Source organism: Chrysemys picta, chromosome 9 (genome assembly GCF_011386835.1).
Source record: "Chrysemys picta bellii isolate R12L10 chromosome 9, ASM1138683v2, whole genome shotgun sequence".
In the NCBI taxonomy this organism is placed as follows: Eukaryota; Metazoa; Chordata; order Testudines; family Emydidae; genus Chrysemys; species Chrysemys picta.
Genome location: NC_088799.1, coordinates 38,006,630 through 38,029,589, shown reverse-complemented (window position 1 = coordinate 38,029,589; position 22,960 = coordinate 38,006,630). Strand labels below are relative to the sequence as shown.

At 41.4% G+C, this 22,960-nt stretch overlaps 1 protein-coding gene across 2 annotated transcripts in view; it reads right to left on the bottom strand.

The window, feature by feature from the left end:
• The window catches only part of PAX3 (paired box 3), a 111,310-nt gene that overhangs the window by 85,012 nt on the left and 3,338 nt on the right, over nucleotides 1-22,960 (bottom strand). The window contains exons 3-6 of one of the 2 annotated variants that reach the window (XM_042853579.2): nucleotides 19,274-21,231; nucleotides 17,692-17,927; nucleotides 15,825-15,951; nucleotides 14,619-14,753 (exon numbers count right to left, since the gene is read on the bottom strand). In XM_042853579.2, coding sequence (XP_042709513.1) covers nucleotides 14,619-14,753; nucleotides 15,825-15,951; nucleotides 17,692-17,927; nucleotides 19,274-19,358 — 583 coding nt within the window. In that variant the 5' untranslated portion in view covers nucleotides 19,359-21,231. Of the gene's footprint in view, nucleotides 1-14,618; nucleotides 14,754-15,824; nucleotides 15,955-17,691; nucleotides 17,928-19,273; nucleotides 21,232-22,960 lie in introns of both variants that reach the window. The other variant, XM_005282530.4, reaches the window with a different exon arrangement.

Here is a 22,960-nt window from a genome sequence, read left to right as displayed (position 1 = left end):
CCACGGTGAGTCAACTGCTACCTCTCCCCCGTCAACTCCGCCCAAGCCTCTCATGGCAGTGGAGTACAGGAGTCGACGGGAGAGTGCTCAGGGGTCGATTTATTGCGTCTAGACTAGACTAGATGCGATAAATCGACCCCCTCTGGATCAATCACTGCCCACCAATCCAGTGGGTAGTATAGACATACCCTGAGAATGTCATTACCGAATGTTTAGATCATGGTGTAAAAAAAGGCTCATTAAATAATTCACAGCAATACAGCCATTTAATGTGAACATCTGAAAGCCAAGGAGAAGGCAGGCGAGAAGAATCTCTGAGAATCAGACCCTATGTGTCTGCAGTTGAGCACCCATAAAGTCTACCCAGTAAAAAAGAGCTACTTATCCAAATGAGCTCTCCCTCTTCTATGCTGCAGAACTTCTAATTCTGGCTCCCTTCAAATTTCTTGCCAGTGGACAAGAAACAAATGTGAGTTGGTCTAGTTCCAAGTTAGAGTGACTTTCCTTCATGGTCATGGATGGTGTTAGAAACAGGAAGGCTCACTTACCAGTCTATTCCCCAATCAGCCAAGTTGTTTTAAATTTAAGAATCTCCTTGGAGATTTGGAAGTGTCCCATCACTCATCTCTGACCACTACACTGGGAGGACCTTGTTTGGGGGGATTTTTTTTTTTTATATCTTCAGGCAATGTTTGGCCCCTGATGTGCTCATCTATTATTAATAAATCTTTTCCTGAGGTCGACTAAGGGAAATGTTTGTGTCATCCATTGGCCTTCACTTCTCCATCTCTTTTATAATAGATATAGCATAAATCCCACTTTCTAACTTTCCTCAAGGAAAGACATATCAGCCAGGAGGAAAAAAAGTACTTTTAACTTGTCCAGCCCATTGATTCCCTGAGCATCCCAGCAATGTTCCCTGTTTTCTTTTCCAAAACTCCAACTGCTTTTCTGTTTGGGAAGTGGGGGTGAGACATATAGCTGGCAGAGAAAGAGTATACCTCCCTTCAAAATCACGATTAAGCTTCAGCCACTGGGGAGCCCAAGAATCTGGATCAAGTGAGGAGTATTAGCATCAGCTATTAGGGGGATTTTCACAATAAGTAACACAGCTTCCAAGGGCTGGCAGCTGTGAAGACCATTTTGGCTGGATCAGGGCCTGGCTACAGCCTTTTAAAGTGTAGTTCTCTGAAAAGTGACTGTAAAAATGTCATGTTTTTACTAACCAGACCTGCTCCCTGTTTGTATTCAGAGTCAGGCCTACTTACTTTACCAACAGAAGTAAATTTTTGTTACTATTTTTAATGCTTCTTAACATTACAAAACTAACACATCTCTGGGAAAGTGAGCTGGATTCTATTCTAGTTCCCTCAAACTCAAACTCAAGAAGTTTTCAGTTCCCATTGCAAAGACAAATTCTAACCTCAGTTACACTGGCTTAGCCCCACTAAAGGCATCATGGTTGCTCAGATGTAAATGAAGGCACAATTTGGCTGCAGAATATTTATGCATACATGTACATTTATACACGGAGTGAAGTAATAATCAGACAAACAAAATGGCTGCCATGTGCAGCCATTTTCCATGTCTACCATGGGAAGGGAGTGACTTAGAAGCCAGCTATATTTTCCAATTCAGTAGATAGGGGCAGGCAGGCAAGGCATTGGAGAATGAGTAGGGGCTGAACAAACCCTGAATAACCCATGTCATATGAACAGCATGTGAAATAGCCACTCAGACAGCCAGCAACCTGCATGCTCATCAGAAGTGGTGGACAAGCAGTTTGCTCTAATGGACTATTTAAAAAGTAGGCCTGCGTTCTACAACATACACATCTGAGTCCTATGAATTTGATGGAAAACGAGCATTCCAAATGCAAAATCAAATATCAGGAGCACTTTTTGCCTAATCCTGATCCCAGTGAAGTGGGGTCCCATTGATTTCAAAGGGAGCAGGAGCAGGCCCTATATACTGCACTTGCAAGGGGGTGGACTCAGTGATCTAACATTTCTTTTCCAGTTGTAACATCTACTGTAAAATACTATAATCTTGAATCACTAAGGGCTTGTCTACACTGTCAATTTACAGCACTGCAACTTTCTCGCTCTGGGGTGTGAAAAAACACCTCCCTGAGCGCAGCAAGTTTCAGCGCTGTAAAGTGCCAGTGTAGACAGTGCACCAGCGCTGGTAGCGATGCCCCTCATGGAGGTGGGTTTTTCAGAGCGCTGGAAGAGCTCTCTCCTAGCTCTCTGCCGTGACTATACAAGCCACGTTAAAGCACTGCAGCAGCAGCACTTTAGCATTGCCAGTGTAGACTAGCCCTAAGTCAATGAACTGCATGCACTGATTCACAAATGGAGCCGTTTCCTCTGTGTTACTTATCAGTTTAAAAAATGTATGCAAAGAACACAACCAAAGTACATATATATAGTAACTGTTGCATGCCACACAGAGTGGTTAAAATGTTCCAGGCCTTCCTCCACATTAAAAGCATTCAAGATTATATGAAAAGCTGAAGGCCTTACTGCAAAATATTGCAATGTAAAGATCTGATCATTACTCATCTAAGTAATCCTTGCAAATCCTTATTCCTGTCTTATTCAGTCAAGTAGTTTTCCCTTCACTGGAACTCCTTGCACAAGTAAGGAATATTTAAGTTTGCAGGATTGGGTCCTAAAATGGTTAGTAGCTGTTTGGAAGTATCAGTTCTTACATGCAAACACAGAGGGCCTGATTCTGCTTTTACTTACACCAATGTCACTGCACTGACTTCAGTAGAGTTACTCATGATTTTGATGGGTTAAATGAGATCAGTATTGTGCACTGAGGGTTTTGCAATTTTCCCAAGAATCCACACATTTGATCTAGGACAGACTGACTGTGTTTCTTAGTGAAAATGGGGAAATGGCAAGTCAGACATTAATGTTAGGTAAACACTTGACATTTTTCTCTTTTCCTCAAAGTCCTCCTTTTGCTAAAAATATTGAGCTGTGAACCACAAGGTACTTTGCTTTTCATGAAACCCATGGAAACATGATTTCCATTTTGGTTGGTCAATAGCATGATTTTTTTTTCCACTAAGCTCTATTGGTAAGTTTGCAACAACTATCACTGAGCTTTTGCTACCTGATTGATTCTTATGACCGGGTCCTGGCTACATGAGAGACTTCAACTCTTAGAACAGCAGCTCAGATCAAACTAACAGCCTTGAGATTTAAATGGGCAGGAGCTACTGGAAGGACATTTTCAATGAAGTGTTTTCAAACTATGGAATCACTCCCCACATCTAACGGAGCCTGAGTCAGTTGATCTTGCTGCCAGGCCTGCCTACTTTTTTCCCAACCTTTCTCTGAGTAAGTGGTTGAGGTTATGGAGAGTGATAATTCTGATGAGTTATGGAGGGGTTTAAGTCTGATTAGATTAAATTTAGAATTTTGGTGCCGTGTTAACTGGGGTATGTAACAATAGAAAGGTGCATTTTAATAAAGTGAAATAAAGTAATTAACTATTGAGCTAGGAGAAGTGGGGCGGGCGGTTACTGGTTTTCTGGGTTATGCATATGGGCCAAATCCTACTTAACTTGGCATATATATGTTCTTACAGGCAAGAGTAAGGTGAAAGGGATTTGATTTATGTTGCATAAACTTTCTTGACACTGAAATATTAGCTGAAGATTGTTTAGTCCTCACATAATACAAATCACTATGATGATCTATGTGGTAGTATGGCTGATAAAGAAATTTCTACATAGCCATTTTTGGTTTGGACTTCCAAGATGAGCCACATGATAGAGATATAAATCCTTAAGAAAGATCCATATATGGACTCAGGCATGGTGTAAACATTGGCCATGTTTGACAGAAATTCTACTCCAAGACAGATATCCACTAAAATTTAAAAAAATCATAATGTGGAATACATGTGACTCTTCTCATCATGCAGAGATCCACTGAAAGGTACAGGTTAAAAATTCTGATTTTTAAAGGAACTTTTGTCTATAATATTTTTTAAGAATCTTAATTATCAAACTGGAGCAAAATATCTTCAAAAGTAGCCAGGTGTTTGTGAAGAGCACATAGATTGTTATTTTGTCAAGAGATTTGCAGATCAAGCAAATACAAATATGTATTTAAGAAAGACAGTTGGTAAAATGCTGATTTAAAAAAATCTCTATTTTATAGATTTTATATAGCTGGATGTATATTGCTTTAGTATCTCAGCACCTTCCATGTAAAATCAACAGCAATGTTCCTAGCAGTATCTAATCTATCTATCTTTTTATACCATGCTCATTACCATTGTATCTAAAGTTAAAGTCCCAGTGTAATCAGTGTAATCATGGGACCAAGATCTGGCTCTCAGACTCTGCATTTTAGTTGAAACTCCATATCATAATTGTAAATCAGTAATAGAGCCCTAACTGTATATACTATATATGCTGTATTTGCATATTGAGGATGTGGTGGCATGTATTTTATAATACAGGTTTATGTTCTACAGCTGAGAATTGTTTCAAGGGATAAATCCTTTTCACATGTCTTGTCATATTAGGTTTGCCCCATAGTTTTGAGAAGAGGCAGTACATTCATCCTCACTGATGCAAATCAGAATCACCTACAAAATCATCATAATGAAGCCACATATAAAAAAATAGTCCACTTATTGTTGCATTATTCTTATAGGTAGGGCTCAATCTTGCCATGCGATGAGTTTCCTAAATTCTCATTGCCTTCAATGGAAGTTTTGGTCTCACCCAGCACCCACTAGGATGAGCCATGGTGTTTAGTGTAAACAATAACCTTTCTTTTCTTTCTTCCTTTAAACTGTCACCAACAACAAGATTAGGTGAAATGAAACTAAATTAATTAAAACTCAATGAAATATTAAGCATCTTAGTACTCTAAAATTACATTGCATTTTATAATAAAATATATACATTCACATAACCTAAATATTTAATTATAAACATAAAATCCAAAATTGTAAAATATATATATATATAATGCACATATCCTCAGACCATGTTAAATAAAGAATCTATTCAGTTTCACATCTCCCCAAGACAATTTGATCATTAATCCATGGAGGTTTTAGAAGCAAAGAAGGATTTTCCAAGACAGATAAATTGAAATGATCCTGCTTTGATCTCTGTGGTTAAGAATCAGTTACAATGGAAGATGAACAACAGAGCTACTGGCCTTTTTATGGGTAACAAAGGTATCAGCAAACAACTACTTAATCAATATTTGGCCAGGGACACTGAAAACTTCCTTTTCAGATTTTAATTCCTAGTTGTAAAACAACTGTAGAGCAACCAGCGAGATAAGACATAAAACTGACTACTTAATTGCCTTTTACTGTCATGTTAGTTATATATGTACATTCTTAATAGTTCTTGAATCTTTATTTACCAGAATAGAGAAATGACCTCTCATAGACTGCATCGGAGTCCAACTAACTAAATATTCTCAGCACATGAAACAGTTTAACTGTAATATGCTCACAGTGATTTTTTTTATTTCATTACGCCTCACTTTTTCTCTAGTAACATGATTTAAACAGAATTAGTTTAACAGCATGGGGCAGCAGTACTTCAGAGCAAATGAAGTAAAATTATGCACCACATTGCACTAAACAAAGTCTTGTGGTGAGTTATGTTACTGTACATCACTTTTATTAGCAAGAGATCCCTGCATTTTGGGAACTCTTGGAAGTATACAAAACTTTTATTTATTTATTTTGTTCTCTCTCTCTCCCCATACACGTTTGTTACATAGCATTTCAAGTGACATTTATATGGAGAAATTCACATTGACTACACTAGTCTGATTTATTGTGTTGTGTTTCACTCAATTTCTTCTTAAATTAACCAGAGAGCACTTTGTAGTTCTGCTTCATTTCCCAATACAGTTTTATTAGTTAGCCCTGGGGACTCTCAATAATCTATCAGGAACAACTTTATGTGTTCTCTTCATCCAAGTACATGTCCCCACTCTTATCAATAAATGCATCTTATCAATAAATACAAAATTAAACCTTCCTCCAGCAAATATTAGATAACAAATTCACTTATTTCAATGGATACAACAGAAATTACCATTTAAAATCACTCAAAAATTATCTTCTAAGGTTTTCATCATCTTAGATTATTTTGTAAATTTGAATTTATCTCTGACTAAACTTACAAAATCTTTTCCTCCCAACTGATATCACTTTGACTAACGCTGTGCCAGAAATCCTTAGCTTCAGAGAGAACTTTGCCCGAATAATGAGTTCAGGATTAGACCCCCCATTATCATTTAGCCCTCAACAGAACAAAACAAATCGAGGACCCAGTCCTGCAAGCAGTAACCCATGTGAGTAACTTTATGCACATGAGCAGGCCCTTTGAATGAAACTTCTAGTTACTCATATATGACAGCGTTTGCAGGATCGGTGCCCAGTCTTGTAAATCTTCACTATGTCCTGAACCTGAGGATTTCACAGGGAGTTAAGAGTGCTCAGCACCTTACAAAGTTGGGTTCAAAAGGAGCCCAATCCTCACTGAGGCAAAACTCCCATTAAAGTCAAGGATTTTGAAAGCAATATCTGTATGATGTTTGCCAACAGAGTAAGAATTTTATGAGCAAAATCCTGGTTACGCTGAATCAGTAGAAGTTAAGCCATGGAGGTCAATGACTCCAGAATGTTACCCTATAAGTCTAGTCAAATATTAATTCAGAAGTAGAGAGCAGTCAAAGCAGATAACATCTTTAATAGTTTCCTTGGATGATTTGAAATGTCAGTTTTTGTCATATAAATTGAAATGCATGAATCTGTGATCTAATATTTGCGAAGGGAAGGTTTGGTCTTGTTTTAAATTTATTTACTGAGAAGGGTTGGAATCAGGCCCTTTTAAGTTAAGGAGGTTAATTTTTTAAGGCTGCAAAACAAAATAAAACCATCGTTAATCAAATATTAGGCTATGTCTACACTAAAGACCTTGCAGTTGCACAGCTGTACCAATGCAGCTGCGCTGCTGTAAGATCTCCCGTGTATGCCGACAGGAGAGCGCTCTCTCGTCGACATCATTTAGCCACCCCCAACGAGCAGCGTTGACAGGCGAGCGTCTCCCGCCAACATAGCGCTGTCCACACCGGCGCTTCTGTCGGTGTAATTTATGTCATTCAGAGGGGTGTTTTCTTCACATCCTTGAACAACGTAAGTTATACCAACAAAGTACTAGTAAAGACATAGTTTCAAAAAAGGGAGGTGTCATTCCTCTGTGTGTATCAGAGGCCCTGTTGCCAAATGGAATCATTTCCCCTTTTGTTTGGGGTATTGATAGCATTATTGTTTATATGGCACTAATGGTGTGCAATGAGTAAAACATCTAGCACGCCTTGAAAATGTTTCTTGCCTTATTTGACCTTCAAGATAGTAATCTCAGGGCCTGATACTGTGAGTTGTGGAGCACCCTCAATTCTCTCTGAAGTCAATGGTAGTTGCAGGTGCTTGACACCACTTTGGAAATGCTCAACAACACCTTATTGGATGGATCATACCCTAGTTTATTTGTAGGTTCAATAATAGGTGCAAACTTATCTGGGGTTTTTTTGTTCTGTGTTTGTACAGCACCTAGCACAATGGGGTCTTGGTCCATGACGGGGCATCCTAGGCACTATCACTATAAAAACAATAAATATTAATATTAATAATAAATCCTTCAGTCCTTACTCACTTTTTAGTCAAACAGATTTCCCTATTTTCTTGTCTATTTCAACTGTTTGAGTACAGTAACTCCATTCTAATTACACAAGTTTAATTCTTAGAGATCCTAGTGATAAAATATTTGAAAGTACTTTTAAGAAATTCTAGATTCCATAAAATAATTGCTCTCAATCACAGAGTTATCTCATTTAATTCCATATCTGATTTTTTTTTACTAGGAACATTTAGAACAAATATACTTATTAGAACTCTGTAAGACAAAATCTGTGGTCTTACAATTGAACTACATATAGCATTTGTATTGCTTACAGTAGGACAAATAAAACGTGTCACTTGTTTTAGAGAAAGTATGGTTTGGTGGCAGACATACACAGAACATATATAGTGCTTTTCAGCTGTAGATCACAAAATGTTTTACAAAAGTGAATAAGTGTACTTAGCCCTGTTCTCTAAATAGGAAAACTGCACCAGAAAGAGCTGGTACACCCCGGGTCACATAGCCATGAATAGAAACTACTCTGCTTCTTTCCAGTCCCATGCTCTAACCACTGGACCAACATCGTCCCCACAATGAAGAAATGAATGGAGATACACAAATTGATATTTGGTTCCTGTACATCAACCCTCTTCTTTGGGAAATTAATCAGATTAATTAAACGGACTAAAAATATCCTCTTGAAGGTTATCTAGCAACCAAAATTAATCCATCATGGAGCCCATCTAGCCTATGCTACCCTTTAGATCATGTGTAACCACTTCAAAGCTCATGCATCAAGTCAGTAATTGTAACATTGCATCTAAATATTTAAGCTAGAGGCTGGTAGTCGCGTGTCCCATTTACAGTCAGCATCTGTCCTCTAATTCCATTACAGTACAAAGCAAAAATGTTTCTCAAAACTCACAAACAGGAAAAGCATCATACGGCTATAGAAGCGGCAACAGCTTCGGCTTTCTAGTTACTGAGTGGGGCTTTTGTGTTAAGATCTTTCTTTTCTTTAAACTCCCCCCACAAAAAGAGGGGTGGTGGCAGAAATTGCACTAATGTGAGCCTCAGGCCAAAAAAGAAAAAAGAAAAAAAAAGTGGGGGGGGAGGAGGGTTTGATCCAAGATGAAAGTAAGAAGGAAATAAAGGAGGCAATTTAGTCTGCTGCAGCCTGAATTGCTCACTCAGAGAAGCCAAGGGTAGAGGGTGGGGATGACTAGGGCTCTTTGGAATAGTGCGCATGACTGGGGAAGAATCCATTGTGACCATGCCTGGGGGCCAATTCCATTGGGTAGGAGAACAGAGGGTCCCATTTAAGCACTGAGCAGACTGTGTCATCCAGTGCAGCAGCAGCGGCCGTATCTCCCAACCAGTGCAACACAGCTCCTGATCCAGCACTGAGAAGGGCCGAGAAAGAACTCTATGCTGCTGCACCCATCATTTGATCTTTAAAAAAACCACCTAACTTTCACTCAGAAAACAACAGCCATCTCATGAAGTAGGGAGCCATCAAATTAGCCAACACAGCATTTCACATATAGATTAAAAGGTACATGCAACTCCCCCTTATAAATCAGTTTTTCCAAAAATATGATGTATAAAGGCATATCAAAGTTTCTCTTCCAAGCTCCTTATTTATGGACTATGCCTTTATAAGAAGTATATAATACGCCTACATGCATATAATATATAATATCTATACCGTCTATATCTACACCAATCTACATTTATATAGCTATATTTATCTCTAAAGATACATTAATATCAATAGTTATATATAATGGGCATAGACAACTGGAAGCTTGGGGGGACTTTAGTCCCCCAAAAATTTAGGGATTGCATTAATAAATAAAAGAAACACTGGAACAGAAGGTCATTCATCTCACTTACTTAAAGTAGACAAATTTACAAAACCACTGATTAAAGATGTAGTCAACAACTATTATTTTATTATTTTTAACTCTAGCCCTTCCCCCCAATAAAAAGTTGCCTATACCTTTATATATTTAGAGAAAGATATAGCTATAGCAATCATAAAATTATAGGACAGGAAGGGCCCTTGAGAGGTCATCTAGTCCAGTCCCCGGCCTGCGTGGCAGGACTAAGTCTTAATGTAGTGGATGTGTCAAGATCTAAGTATCTATAATCAAAATAGAAATATAGCCAGATATAGATATGATGTATTTCTATATTACAGATTTGTGTTTATATTACAATTATATATGTGGTGTTTACATCTATGTGATAAATTGCTAGGCCATATGATATACTATATTTATCAAGCACTTTTGCACACTTTATCTGCACTCTTCCCTTCATCCAGCTCTGCCAGGACTACTTCTAACATCACAAATCTCTGAGCAGCTTTAAACAGCTGCCATCAAAACCAAAACCAAAATGTTGGTTTCTTTCTTTCTTTCTTTCTTTCAAATGAGGAATTTCCCCCCCTAAATCATACAAGACTGAGGTGCAAAATGGATCAGAGATGAGCTAAAAGTCTGATACCTTCTAATTGAACAGAGTGCTAGCATTGGAAAGAGGAGATTGCTAGTCTCCAGAGGGATGCATCATTTGTTTGCATCTCTATTATAGGTAATTCTAAAGGTTTCTGGAGTGTATTAGTCAGATTTTTTTCTCTCTGAATCCTGCACTCATGGTATTAAGGTAACCTGGCTCTGTAGGGCCAGGGCTATGAAAAATAGTAATAGCATTGTATAAAACTCTTCAAAACATTCCTAAAAGAGTACCCCCCACCCTGCAAAGTATGTACCACACTACCCGTACAGAATATATGATGGTGTGGTGCAATGGTAAGCTTTGATTGGCACTTGTTTGTGACAACCCATAAAAATCATGTGTGGCTTCACCATTTGTGAGCAACAAACCCAGCCCAAACTCATGACAATAAACCCTGTAACCTATACCACCATGTATTCTCTATTTAGATGGCTGTATGAGGCCAAATCCTGCTTTCATAATTCACAGTCCTCAGATTTAAGTCAATGGGATACCTGCAAGCATGACCCTGCACCACTGAAGTTACTGGGAGCTTTACCAATTACTTTAATGGGTGCAGAATCAGGCATTGTGTGAATAAAAAGAGCAGGATCTGATGATGTTTTTAACCTTAAATACAGATTCTGGGTGAAATCATGGCCCTGCTGATGTCAATGAGTTTTGAAGCAGAATCTTGATTACAGGCCAGATATGTAAAGGAGCAGTGCATTTTAAATTATATTCTCCAAAAAATTCTCTCTATAATACCCTGCCCGCACTAACATTTGTGCTAACAAATCTCTTCTTGATCTCACCTTCCCAGCATCTCTGCCACTTCTATAATAATATTGAGTGGCAGAAGGACACAAGGGAGGATGGGAGGATGACTTATTGTAATGAAGAGTTTCATTTCCATGGGATAACCAACTCTTACCAGGAACTTAAAAGACACATTTCAAAAGCCCTGATCCTGCAAAGAGTTGTGTGGCCTTGACGTCCAGTGAAGCCCTTGTACCCAATCCTGCACCATTTAAATAAACGGGAGTTTTGCCAGCGGCTTCATTGGTAATAGGCACCGTGGGTCATTCATGTCAGCGGAAGCTAAAGGAGTTCAGAGCAGCACCCTCTCAGCATCAAGCCTCTCTACCCAAAATAATCTAAGATAACTTCATTTTAAAAAATATCCATATTAAATATTGACATGAATGACAACAGCACTGGCAATGACGATTTATTTTCCCCAAAGATCCCTCTGTTTCCTTTGAGATCCAGGTTGTTAGTTCTCCCTGACTCTGTGAAATATCACTGAAACTTTGGCTCAGGCCAACACTGGGGCTAAAGCCTAAGCTTCAAGCAACAGGGTGTGAAAGAGCACCAAGAGAATTCTGAGCTGGAGTTGAGTTGTGGGGGTTTGATTTTTTAATCAGATCGTGATCTCCATCCATGTAATAGGTGTTGTTGACTGGATCGGGGATACTAGCTAGACTTCCTGTTTTATCTTTTTTAAATATCAGTGCTTGGCCAGTTAAGATAAACTCTCTGGACATATTTGCCCAGATTTTCAAAAATGACGAGTGATTTGGGGCGCTTCCGTTTTTGTGTGTCCAACTTGAGCCACACTGAATATTTTCAAAAGTGCGTGGCACTTTCTGAAAAGTAGGCACCTTTAAAGTGTCTCAAGCTGGGCACTCAGAAACCCAAGTCACCCAAAACAACAAGGGGTTTTTTTTTTTAAATCTTGGACATTGGTTTTAGCCATTGCTTGCCCAGTCCTGGCCTGAAGGAATTACTGGGTAAAATTCTGCACCCTCCATTATAAAGGAAGTCAGACTACATAATCAGAATGGTCCCTTCTGGCCTTAAAATCTATGAATCCCCTAGCATTTTTCAGTGTGTATGTATGTACACACACACACACACACAAGATGAAGCTTCCCTGAAAGCCCTAGTAACACTGAGTTAGAGTCCTAGTTTAGAGGTTTTTTGTTTTGTTTTGTTTTTACAATACAGAGGGATACTATAGTTTTAAAGAATGGCAGTTGTCCTTCTTGAATGGCAGTCGGCATCTCTAGATGTCTAGAAAGGCTAGAAACATTTTGTAGGTGAAAATAGCCACTTTTTCCACGGTGGAGAGTCCATAAAACTGCTCGAAGCATTGGCTATTGGGGCTCATTGAATAATTCATCCCTCATTGCAAGCCCATAATGTCTTTTCTCGGCCTTTTGTGGGGCTGTTTTCTCTTCTTTTCTCCTTGAATTATAAAAAGGTTGCCTTCTTTTGTTCACATCAAGCTGCTGCTAGCTGAAGCTTTGTCTGTGCAAAGCTAAAGTGTGAGTTTCAATGGACTCTCCCCTCTTTGTTTTCCAAGTTCATCTCCAAGTGTAGATTGTGTATAGAAGGCCTTCTTTGTAAAAGCTGGAAAAGTTGTACAAATGTTTGACCAGCTCATTTGGTACTTTTGTCTCCTCTTCTTCAGCGCCTATGCATGTGCAGGACAAGCTCTGGAGGAGGAGTGCTAGGACCTTCTAGCAACAAGTCCCACAGCACTGGCAACAGCCTCTCTATCTCCCTACCAAGCCCAGGCCTGGAAAACTAGGCACAACAACAACAACCTGCAGAGAGTTGTATCGTTTTCCTCTTTCTTGCTTAGGTTTTGATTTCATTGCATGTACTTCCCAGCACCTAACACAGGTTTTTCACAGGGCAATAATAAAAACCTAGGCTTGAAATAAATGCAAACCTCAAGCCACTGAACTGGGTTTCTATTTTTCTTCAGCTAAAATTGCTATTTATTTTTAGACTTTGATTGGGTTTTATTTTGAAGAAGACTCTTTTCTTTCCTCCCAATGTTCTCCTAGTGCCTAACTTCCAATTCCAAGGAATCTGAACTATTTCAAATGATTCACAACAATAGCGGGCTAGAATTGGGAAATTTTTAGCAGTATGCAAAACTGCCCTAGAAGGAAATACTCTGCCTGAGATGGACTTGGAAATTACAGGAACTGTTGGTTTTATTATCGCAGGGTCCTATCCTGCCAGGTTTATTCAAGCAAAAACTCTCACTTGAAGCCAATAAGCCAGAACAAAGATGGCAGGATCGGGCCCCAAATCAAGAGACTCGTTCCCCCTTTAAAAAGTGATTTCAATTTGAATGATGAAAGTCACAATAGCGGTTGGGTTGAAGAACTGGCAGGGGCTGGGTTTGACCTGCTGGCCAGAAGATTGCACACCCCGAATATACTTTTCCTTTAACACCAAGCCCCCAGAACGAGCCACTTCGATCAGAGAAAACACCCGCCTCCAGTTCCCAGCCAGAGTACCTGGTCAAGCGTGAGACTGCTGAACGCCAGAGCTAACGGGGCTCACGGGGCCTGAGATGTGATTTTAGTTCCTCACGGGGCACTCTGCACCGTGCAATTAGGCATATCTGTAATAATCTGGAGGGGGTCTGTCTCTGCGATCTCCTTCCAGGGATTGTTTAAAGTTTCCCTTGCTGTTGAAAATCCAAGCAAAGTAACCAACTCTCTCTCCCTGCCTCCGACTCCCTCGTGAATATTAAATACACCAATCCGTTAATTTAAAGCGGCAGTTAGATGAGATTTAAAATTGTGTGGGATTTAGATGTACGTGGGAATTTCCCTTTGGGCATTAGAGAAATTGCGCTAATCAGGAATGGGTTTGTGTGCGCCTGTCTCTTGTGCGCCCTCCAATATGGTCCTTGCAAAGTCGGGGGACAGCGAGTTCCATCGGGTCAGTGGAACGCAACTAAGGCCAGGGGCCATGTGCAGCTAGGACATGATGACTCCTATGGGAATCAGGTGGGGGGGGGGGGGAAGTAATGAAAGGAAAAGCAACTCAGGTGGGGTCGGAGCTTTTCTTCCACAAGGGCATTGCCCGCTTTCCTGGGGACCCTCAGCAGGCTCCGAGGGAGCAAAGGATGCCTGGAGAGAAGCGCCCCCGCCCTTTGATCTCGCTGCCATCTGCAGAAAGGTGCCAACAGCTCTCACGCCTAACGCCAGCTTTTACCACCACCACGAGAAGGCCTCATAAAACCCCTAGCAGGACCAGCCACTTCCGACACACTTTCTCCGAAGCCATCAGCCTCTAATGAGAGCGAGAGACCAACCCGGCCGGGACAACAAACAGGGCAGAGATAACCTACAAATCTGACCTCCCGGCGAACAAGGTTCCTAGGGTCAAGAGGGAAACAAAGAGCGCACGTGAACCCCGCTCCATTGGGCTGGGTTTAATAACACCTCAAGCAGGCACCTGCCTCCAGCGCTGCTGGACCAGTCCCCCTCCCCAGCAGCTAACGTGTGTGAGCCTCGCCCCACGTCCTTCCCTTACTGCCAAGGCGCAAAGCCCGATCCAGAAGCTGCAAACAAGATTCCCACTTCACTCCGCGTCTGGGGGGAGCGATTGGCTTTACCTCGTTCGCTGAGGATCCCATCAATGCTATGCTTGGTCTTCTTGTCACTCTCTTCCGCTTCTTTTCTTTCCAGTTCGGCCTCCTCCTCTTCTCCTTTCCCAAATTTACTTCTCAGAATGCGGCTGATGGAGCTCACTTCAAGGAAAAACGAAGAGCTGTAAAGCAGCAGCGCTTTGCTGGCTTTAAAACAACCTCTCCCTCTCGGGACCTCGGCAGTGAGTGTCCCTCTGCTGCACCCTCATCCCTATAGAACAGCTGCCCCAACACCAGCGCACATCCAGAGACGTGCTGGTTTGATCCTTGTCAATTCAGGCCACTACAGTGCATTGGTTTTTTACATCCCCCGGGTTAAATTCAGGGGCTTCACTGCCTGTGAGGTTAGTGTCTATAAATCCTTATATTCCCTATGGGTTTTTTTTAATGGGCTGAACATATACTGCAAGATATTTTTGTTTTCTCCAAGCCAGTAAAGTCTGCTGACCAGAAAGCATTACAAGGGAAATTACAACAAAATGACCCAGAGAGCAAACTATTTAGGAGGCCTCAAACGGCAGGGTTTCGATTTCCACGCCGGAATACTCGTCTATTGTAACAAAAACAACCCAGAGGAGAAAAGAAAAGCAGCCTTGGTTCATTTATTTGTTTCCAGATTCCAATCTGCAAAACAAACCCATGCTCTGAACTATCTCCTTGGCACAAACCGGGAGAGGTGGGGGGAGGAGTGCAGTTGGTTTTTAATTAAAAACAAACTGCCCCACCCCAGTGCAGAAATCCTCCCCGGGATCCATATGTTTAACTTGTACCCGTGGTTCATGCCGATCGTTTTATGAAGTTAGGAAAGTGACTACCCCGGACTGCCTGTCGCCTCTTGGAAATAGCACCGCGGCACCTACTAGGTTCTAGCTTTAGATTCCCTTTCAGAAATGATGTTCATCACTGAACGAACGCTTTAGCTCATCCTCTGCCTGCAATAGACCCACAGGATATATATATACTGCTTGCCCAACCGCCCATCCCAAGCACGCGCTTTGCATAATAAGACCCCAGATCTCATACACCTAGGGGGGATAATGTAAGTTCATTAAATATTTTATGGCTCTGGAAGACGACTCTGGATAAAGGTGGCCTCTCCAAATGGCCTCAATCAATAGAGTGTGAGTGGCTGTACTGAGCCTGCTGAACTGAAGTAAGAATAGACCCCAGTACCTGAGGGCACCGTGTTTCGATCGCAGACCCCGTCTTTGAGCAGTTTGTCCCGGATCTCCCAGCTGAACATGCCGGCATTCTCCCTCTTGTATTCCTCGATTTTCTTCTCAACATCCGGCGTTGTCACCTGCTTTAATACAACAAACCAGGCGGACACCAAGTTTGTACAGTTTGGATTTAATGCAAAAGGATCACAGCGAGACGCGAAGGTTAAATTCTGCCGCGTGAATCCGGAGTAATTCCTTTAGCCTGACTGGAGTCGCTCCGGATTTACACCCCGTTATAATTCAGGGCACGATCTGGCCCCTTTGGATCAACGTCCTTCTGCTTTTCAAACTGACTCAGGACTGCGTGATACATACAACGAGCCCGATCCTGCAGTCCACAGAACGGCAAAACTCCCTAGGAAGTCCATTGGGGTTGCCTTCGCATGAGAATTGAAGGATCGGGCCCATAGTAATCAAAACCTAAAGTGATCTAGTAATAACGTTTGTGTATCTGTACAAAGGGTGGTGAGCACAGAAATGTCCACAGAGAAGATGAAAATCGCAGTAAAAGTACTGTCAGTGACAGTGTAACGATCGGGAAAAGAGATTAAACTGTGCTAAAGTATAACTCAAACTGCAAGTACAGACCCAACCTCGGAAATTTAGCAACAACAGAAAATAAGTCTCACAACAACAATGTTGATTTTTCTAAGTATCATAAACAGACACTGACAAACGCACTGTTCTGAAATTTTGCTCGGATGTCCTAAAAAACGAAAATAACGTTGAATTAAAAACCCTGGAAATCAGAACTAGAAATAATTTTCCAGATAATATGCCTGTAGAATACATAAAGTAATTTATTCTAAAATTTGGTATAAAAGTTTAATAATCCCTGCGTTAAAGGAGCAGCAGAGGAGAAAGAAAGAAAGAAAGAAAGAAAGAAAGAAAGAAAGAAAGAAAGAAAGAAAGAAAGAAAGAAAGAAAGAAAGAGGGTTTTTTTGGGGGGGGGGATATATATAATAATACAAACAAGTTAACAATCGTCCAACGATCTATAGTTGCCTGTATGCACACTCTTTGGGTGTATGTATATGTAAATATAAGTAGCGTTTGAGCAGTCATCTATGATACTAGCTACATACATTGATAGATCTGTACAGCAACATGTTAAAAAACACTCCAGAATATAGGACCCGATCCTGTAAACTCCCCCGCCCTGACTCAATGGCTAGACCAACGGACTCCAACTGGCCCTCTTGCACGCTCCATCCTGGAAAGAGCTCAACCCCTAAGCGGCTCCCACAGGTTTTGGTGGTGGGTATGTGGGGACCATTCGGAGGTGAATAAGAGCTTGCAGGATCGGGCCTTATTTCTTTGATTCAGTTTTCGAAGTTTTTAAAATATCTATGGGACAGCAAAGTTCTAGCAATAGGGTGGGGACGGGGTGGGAGGGTACACACAGCACTTTGCACACGAGTGTGTGTGCGCATCTCCGTGCACACACCGTGTGGAGGAGTGTGTTGATTTCTAAGGTGTTTACATGAGCACAGGCAATTACGCAGCCTTTGATTACATTTTGTCTCTTGCATTAAATACAGCAGACTCTTTCTCCTCAGATGCTGCAGCCTGAAAATCCTTAGCCAGAACCAGGCTTGTGTGAAGTTTACTAGCCCCAATAAGGCTTTGTCCAAATGTGCATCGTTCCCCAAATCACAGCAAAAGCGCAGCGTGCCCTCCTGCCTCCCCCGAGCCCATCCTGCAAGGGGCTGAGCGACCTCAGCGCTCACTGAAATCGACGGGACAGGAGGGGAAAAGGCTCAGCACCTGGCAGGGCCAGGCCCTAAACACAGTCACCACTGCGTTGCTGATCTCCTCACCTTGGGCTTGCTGCCCCCGATGGCCCCCGGCCGGATGGAGCCAGTCTCCTGGTACCTGCAGAGGATTTTGGAGACGCAGCCGTGGGACACGCGCAGCTGGCGAGAGATGACACAGGGCCTGATCCCGTGATGGGCCATCTCCACTATCTTGTGTCGGATATGGTTGGGTAAAGGCCTGCCATTGATAAAAACTCCACCGAGCTGATTGACTCTGCCCTGGCCTAACGGAGTAGACACTAGAAAGGAGGGGGAAATGGAGTTACTTGTTGTGTGTGTTTTCAAGTCAACCCGACTTTCTCAGTGCGCACACACTCCCCCATCCACATGCACACAAACACGTACCCGAGTTCATCCGCTCCCATCCTTGCGCCAGTTTAGTGCTAGGTTGCCTGGCTGGACAGATCTGTGATGGTTAGAAACCCTGGGAGTGCCTGACAGCTGAGAGTCATCTTCGCACAACAGTTAAATAATGTTTCAGATTTATCAACAGAGCGCCTTCAGAGAAAGGAAATATTAAGTGCTAGTGGGAACCTATTTCCAGAAGCAACTTCAGGAGCCAGATGACACATCTTATTCGCATGTTAGTTACATAGGTACCACTCGGCCCTTCCAGTTAGAGGGGTAACTGAGACCCCTGACAATTTCGGGATTTTGTGAATCTAATCTAATCTATCTGTAAAACAGACTGCAGGAGAAAACCAGCGTAAAATTTTCACCTGTTACACTCTCCATCATTTACTATTGGAAAGACTTTAATTATCTACTTTAATTAGCCGCTACTAATGGGCTCCTGGTAGAAGTGAAAAGGGGGGAAAACATAAAACTTCCGGAAGAATCTTTTAAAGAGTTTGGAATATACAATTCTAACCTGCTTCCTGTTATTATTCTTCCGCGACTCTAAAATTGGGTTCCTGGTGTCTCCTTTTCTTTTAGTTTCACCCCTCATCGCTCGCCCCTTTAACCGTTTTTACAGAAACGTTAATACGGAACAACAGTTTGAGAGACTCTACTCCAGGGGGATAGGGGAAGTGAACTGGTGTCTAAAAGTCCGTTGCACTTTTTTAAAGTATTACCGTCCTTAAACTTGCCGAGAAGCTGAAGAGATTTAGAGCCGGATATTGCAGTCCTTATTCAGGCTAACTTCCCATTGGTATCAGTGGGAGTTTTGTCTGAGTAAGGGGTGCAGGATTGGGTCCCAAGATTAAGAAGACAGAACCCCTGACAATCAATAGGATCTCCCCCAACTTTATTCTGGGGCTCTAATTTGCAACGCTGCCTTCTTCAAAACAGAATCCGTGTTTTGCTTATGTGGTGAAAGATAATGCAAACAATGTATATTATATGTGTGTGCATAAATTGTGAGGGAGTCCTTTTGTGCAGTCACTTTTCCATGTTGTTAAAAGTTTTTTCTAGCTCTAACCTTGTGCAGTTGCAGTTCTAATTTGTGTTTTAATCTAAGTAACTAGTGCACAGCATGGGGGGGGGGAACGTTTCTCAGCAACACACACACAGGTTTGAACACACACACACACAGACACATACGGGTTTGAAAATTCATTATACAGCTAGAGAGCATTCCTACCTTCTAATGGAAATCCGCTGCGAGGGTAGTTCTGCCCGGGAGCTGGTCGCATCATTCTTGGGACAGCTCCAGCTAGAGTTGTCATGTTGTATACAGCTTTACTTTAATACTATATCCAGGTGAATGCTGATATACGAGAGATCAGCTCTGGCAATAGATCCCACTGAAAAAGGGAAAGTCCTGGAAAAAAGGGAGGGGGAAGTTGGGGAGGGGGGAACGACTTGCTCTCCTTTTGTCAATAAGACGTGATATCCCAAAGCAAAGGGGAGAGAGAGAGAGAGACAAAAAGGAGAAAGGGAAACAAAGTTTGGGGCGACGAAGGGAAACTTGCATACAAGTCGCGGGAAAGAGCTCAGGCGGCTGCTGGCCACTGTGTGAAGATGAGCGCACTTTGATATGAAAAGGGAGGGGGTGGCAGGAATGATTTCTTCCTGTTGTTGATACAGAGTGAAAGGAACTCCGCTCTGGAGTATTTATTAGTTCTTTCCCCCAAAGCTTCATCAGGATCTCTGAGCTGCGATTGGCCAGCAGGGAGACTGTCCCGTCTGGAGAAGACAGGAGCTGATTGGGTGAAATCTGCAACTTTCTCTTCTCATCATTACAATCGAGGCCTCAATCTAGGAGTGTGACCCAGGCATTGCCTCTTCCCTTGATAAAGTGTCCTTTCATAGAATGGCTGGACAGGAGAAAATGCAAAAGCAGGGGAGAAAGCAGCCTTCAGTGGGGAAACTGTTCATTCCTTTTACAACTGTCTTGGCACAATGCCACTTGAAGGAGATTACAATAAGGAAGCAACCAGACACTTGCATTTCTTGAAGTCGGTCTCTCTGGTCACCTTTTCTTTCCTGAGGGATTGTAGACGTACAGCTGTATGCTGTCCTGGTCAAACAGCCTGCGAGAAATTAAAGGGGAAGTTGTGTTTCTATTGATACAGTTCTTTGTTTGCCTATTTCCACCAGCACATCTTCTCTGAGAATGTGTGAAGGGAGGAATAAAACTGTCCTCTCTCTCCTTGTCTTTCTCGCTTTCTCTTTTCGCTGAAATCGGTAGCAATGGAGAATAAAATCTCTGGAGCAAATGGTGCTATTCGGTTTTTAAGCAGAAGTATCCATTGTTCCCACTGGGAATTTCTGCTTTAAGAACGGATGGCAAAATGTGGCCCTATATTATATATTTATCCGTGTGTGTGTTAAAGTAAGTCTTGCTAACAAGCATTTGTTCCCAGGAATTTATTGTAGTATTCAAACTAAACTGCTGGAAAAATAAAAGAAGTAAAGTCTGACTAGGAGCTGAAGTGACCACAGCAGGATATGACGCCAGGAGTGTTGTAAAGACTGTCTGTCCTTAAAGAAGGTACTATTGTGCATGTCCTTTTATTTATAACTTGGTAAGTGCCAGCAAACTCGCCTCCTTTACACTCTGAAGTGCCAGCCCGGCTTTGCACAGTGCTCTTTATTTGCAATAGTCTATTCAGTAACTGTCACTCTCGAGCCTCAAGTTATTCAAGACCTTAATCAATCAAAAGGATGAGAATCGTTCAGGTTTCCCCCCCTTTGAAATACAGGAAACAATGAGTTCTAGGCTTAAAGTTTCCCCTTTCCCTTTACGATTTGGGGATTTTTCTGTGGCTGATTCCGTTCACTTTGGGGATTAATGGTAGTTTAAAAATCTATAACTAATAAGCTAAATCATCCCGCAAAATAAAATAAACAACGAAGAAGCCACAGGTCTCAGACTTTACTCAGTGAAAACTAAAGGGCACAGTAAAAAGAGTTTTAGGCAGCAAAATGAAGGTAGTTTAGAGTGGAAGATCTGAAGAAAGAGCCCTGCATTGATGCTATCATCATTAAAAAATAGACAGTAATTTAAACTAAAGTCACGCAAATGCCATAATGATTAGTTATCTGCCTCCTAGATGTTTACGAGCTTCCAGGCTGTTGATTCTGCGCTCTCAGACCCTGCATATCAGAAAGAAAATAAAAGAAACTAGATCACTTTTAAAATGCATCATATACAAATTATTAAACCTCTCTGGACTCCGACATTTGGGAACAGAGCCGGTAGGAAAACCTTTAAAAAAGAAAAGAAAAGAAAAGAAAAGAAAAGAAAAGAAAAGAAAAGAAAAGAGGTTACTAATAAAAGTTTGCATACTTAAAACTATTTTATATATTTTTCTACTATCAAAGTATCTTAATTATTATGTATACCTAAAATACTGAGAGGAAAACTGCAACTGCATCTGAAAAAACCTGGAGAAATGTTTATCAAATTATTCTGTTTTTAAATAGCTATTTATATTCCCCATACATTACAATGCTCACTTGTGGTCATGATTTTAATGCACACACTAATATAAAGATGTTTTAACATTGAAATGTGTAGCTTGTCTAGAAAGTTTCCAAAAGTTTAATTTAGGCCACATGATTTGCCATTTAATTTTAGATTCCTAGAATGAATATGCCGGAAATATATTGCTTGGTTTTAAAAGTTGAATCGTGCTTGAAAAAAAATCTAGAGCTAAAAGTGTGTGCATGCGGATTAAGATATTCAATAGCAAATAGATTACAATATTTCATAGCATAGAGGATTTCAATGTAGTGACCTCACCAGCAGTTGTACATTACAGAGACCTGAAACTGGAAAGTGCATACAGATATTATTGCCACACTGCTGATAAAGTACAGCACAATAATTTTGACACCTGAATCTGGAACCTAAGTGTGTAGTATGATATAGGAATCCATGTATACACGATATAATATGGTACCACTCTCTGTTTTAGAAATAAGATGGTGGTAACTCACTGATAGTAGCTGCACTTCAATGATAGGTGTTAAATGAGTGAACTACATTGTTTCATTTCCCCACAGTATGTTTATTTTTCCTTTTGTCACTGCCCTGTGAGTGTATATGGACGTAGTGGTGACTCCTGATAGCTTTACAGCTGTTATCGGGAGATAGGTAGAATCCCAGGCCCTCGTGGGCCGGGATGCATTTGCTGAAAGTCATTGCTTCGGTAAAATATACACAGTTCAGGGGCCGATTTCGCTCACGTTGAAGTCAAGGGGATTTTTGCCATTGACTTCAAAGCCGGTAGAATTAGACCCCAGAAGTGTTAACTTCCACTTACCTCATACAACCCTAGCCCATGATTTTGTGTTAATGTAGAAACTAGCTCAAGTCACTACCCTTCTGCGTGCAAGTTGGGGACGCTAAATGGATTGGCTAAAGGGGTTATCTGACCAAACACATTGCTAGTAAATCGCTCCATGTTCTCTCTCTATCGATAACTAACATAATCTCTATTCCTCTATGACAGTCGCTGCCTTTTCTGGCTTGGTGTAGAACGTCACTGTTCATGGCAAACTGAACTGGACTTGATACCCACCCAGCCACTTCGGGGACCACAGGATAAAACTCTCCTCTCATCTTCCCTGCCTAGCCAGGCCCCATCTCCGGGGCATATTATGGAGCCTTTCCTAGCAAGGAAACCAGTTGTTGCTGTTGTGGTTGTGCCAGCCGCAGTAAATTGGGCCTCTGTCCCAGAAACGTTAGTCCCCTTCTCTCCGCAATGTCAGGGCTCCGTTTAAGTGAGTCTGAGCCCAAGAGTTACATAAAGCAGGGAGAGGCTGGCTGGAGTCGGAGCTTTTAATTGGAAAACTAGTACCCTTTAGGGCCCACAGGCTT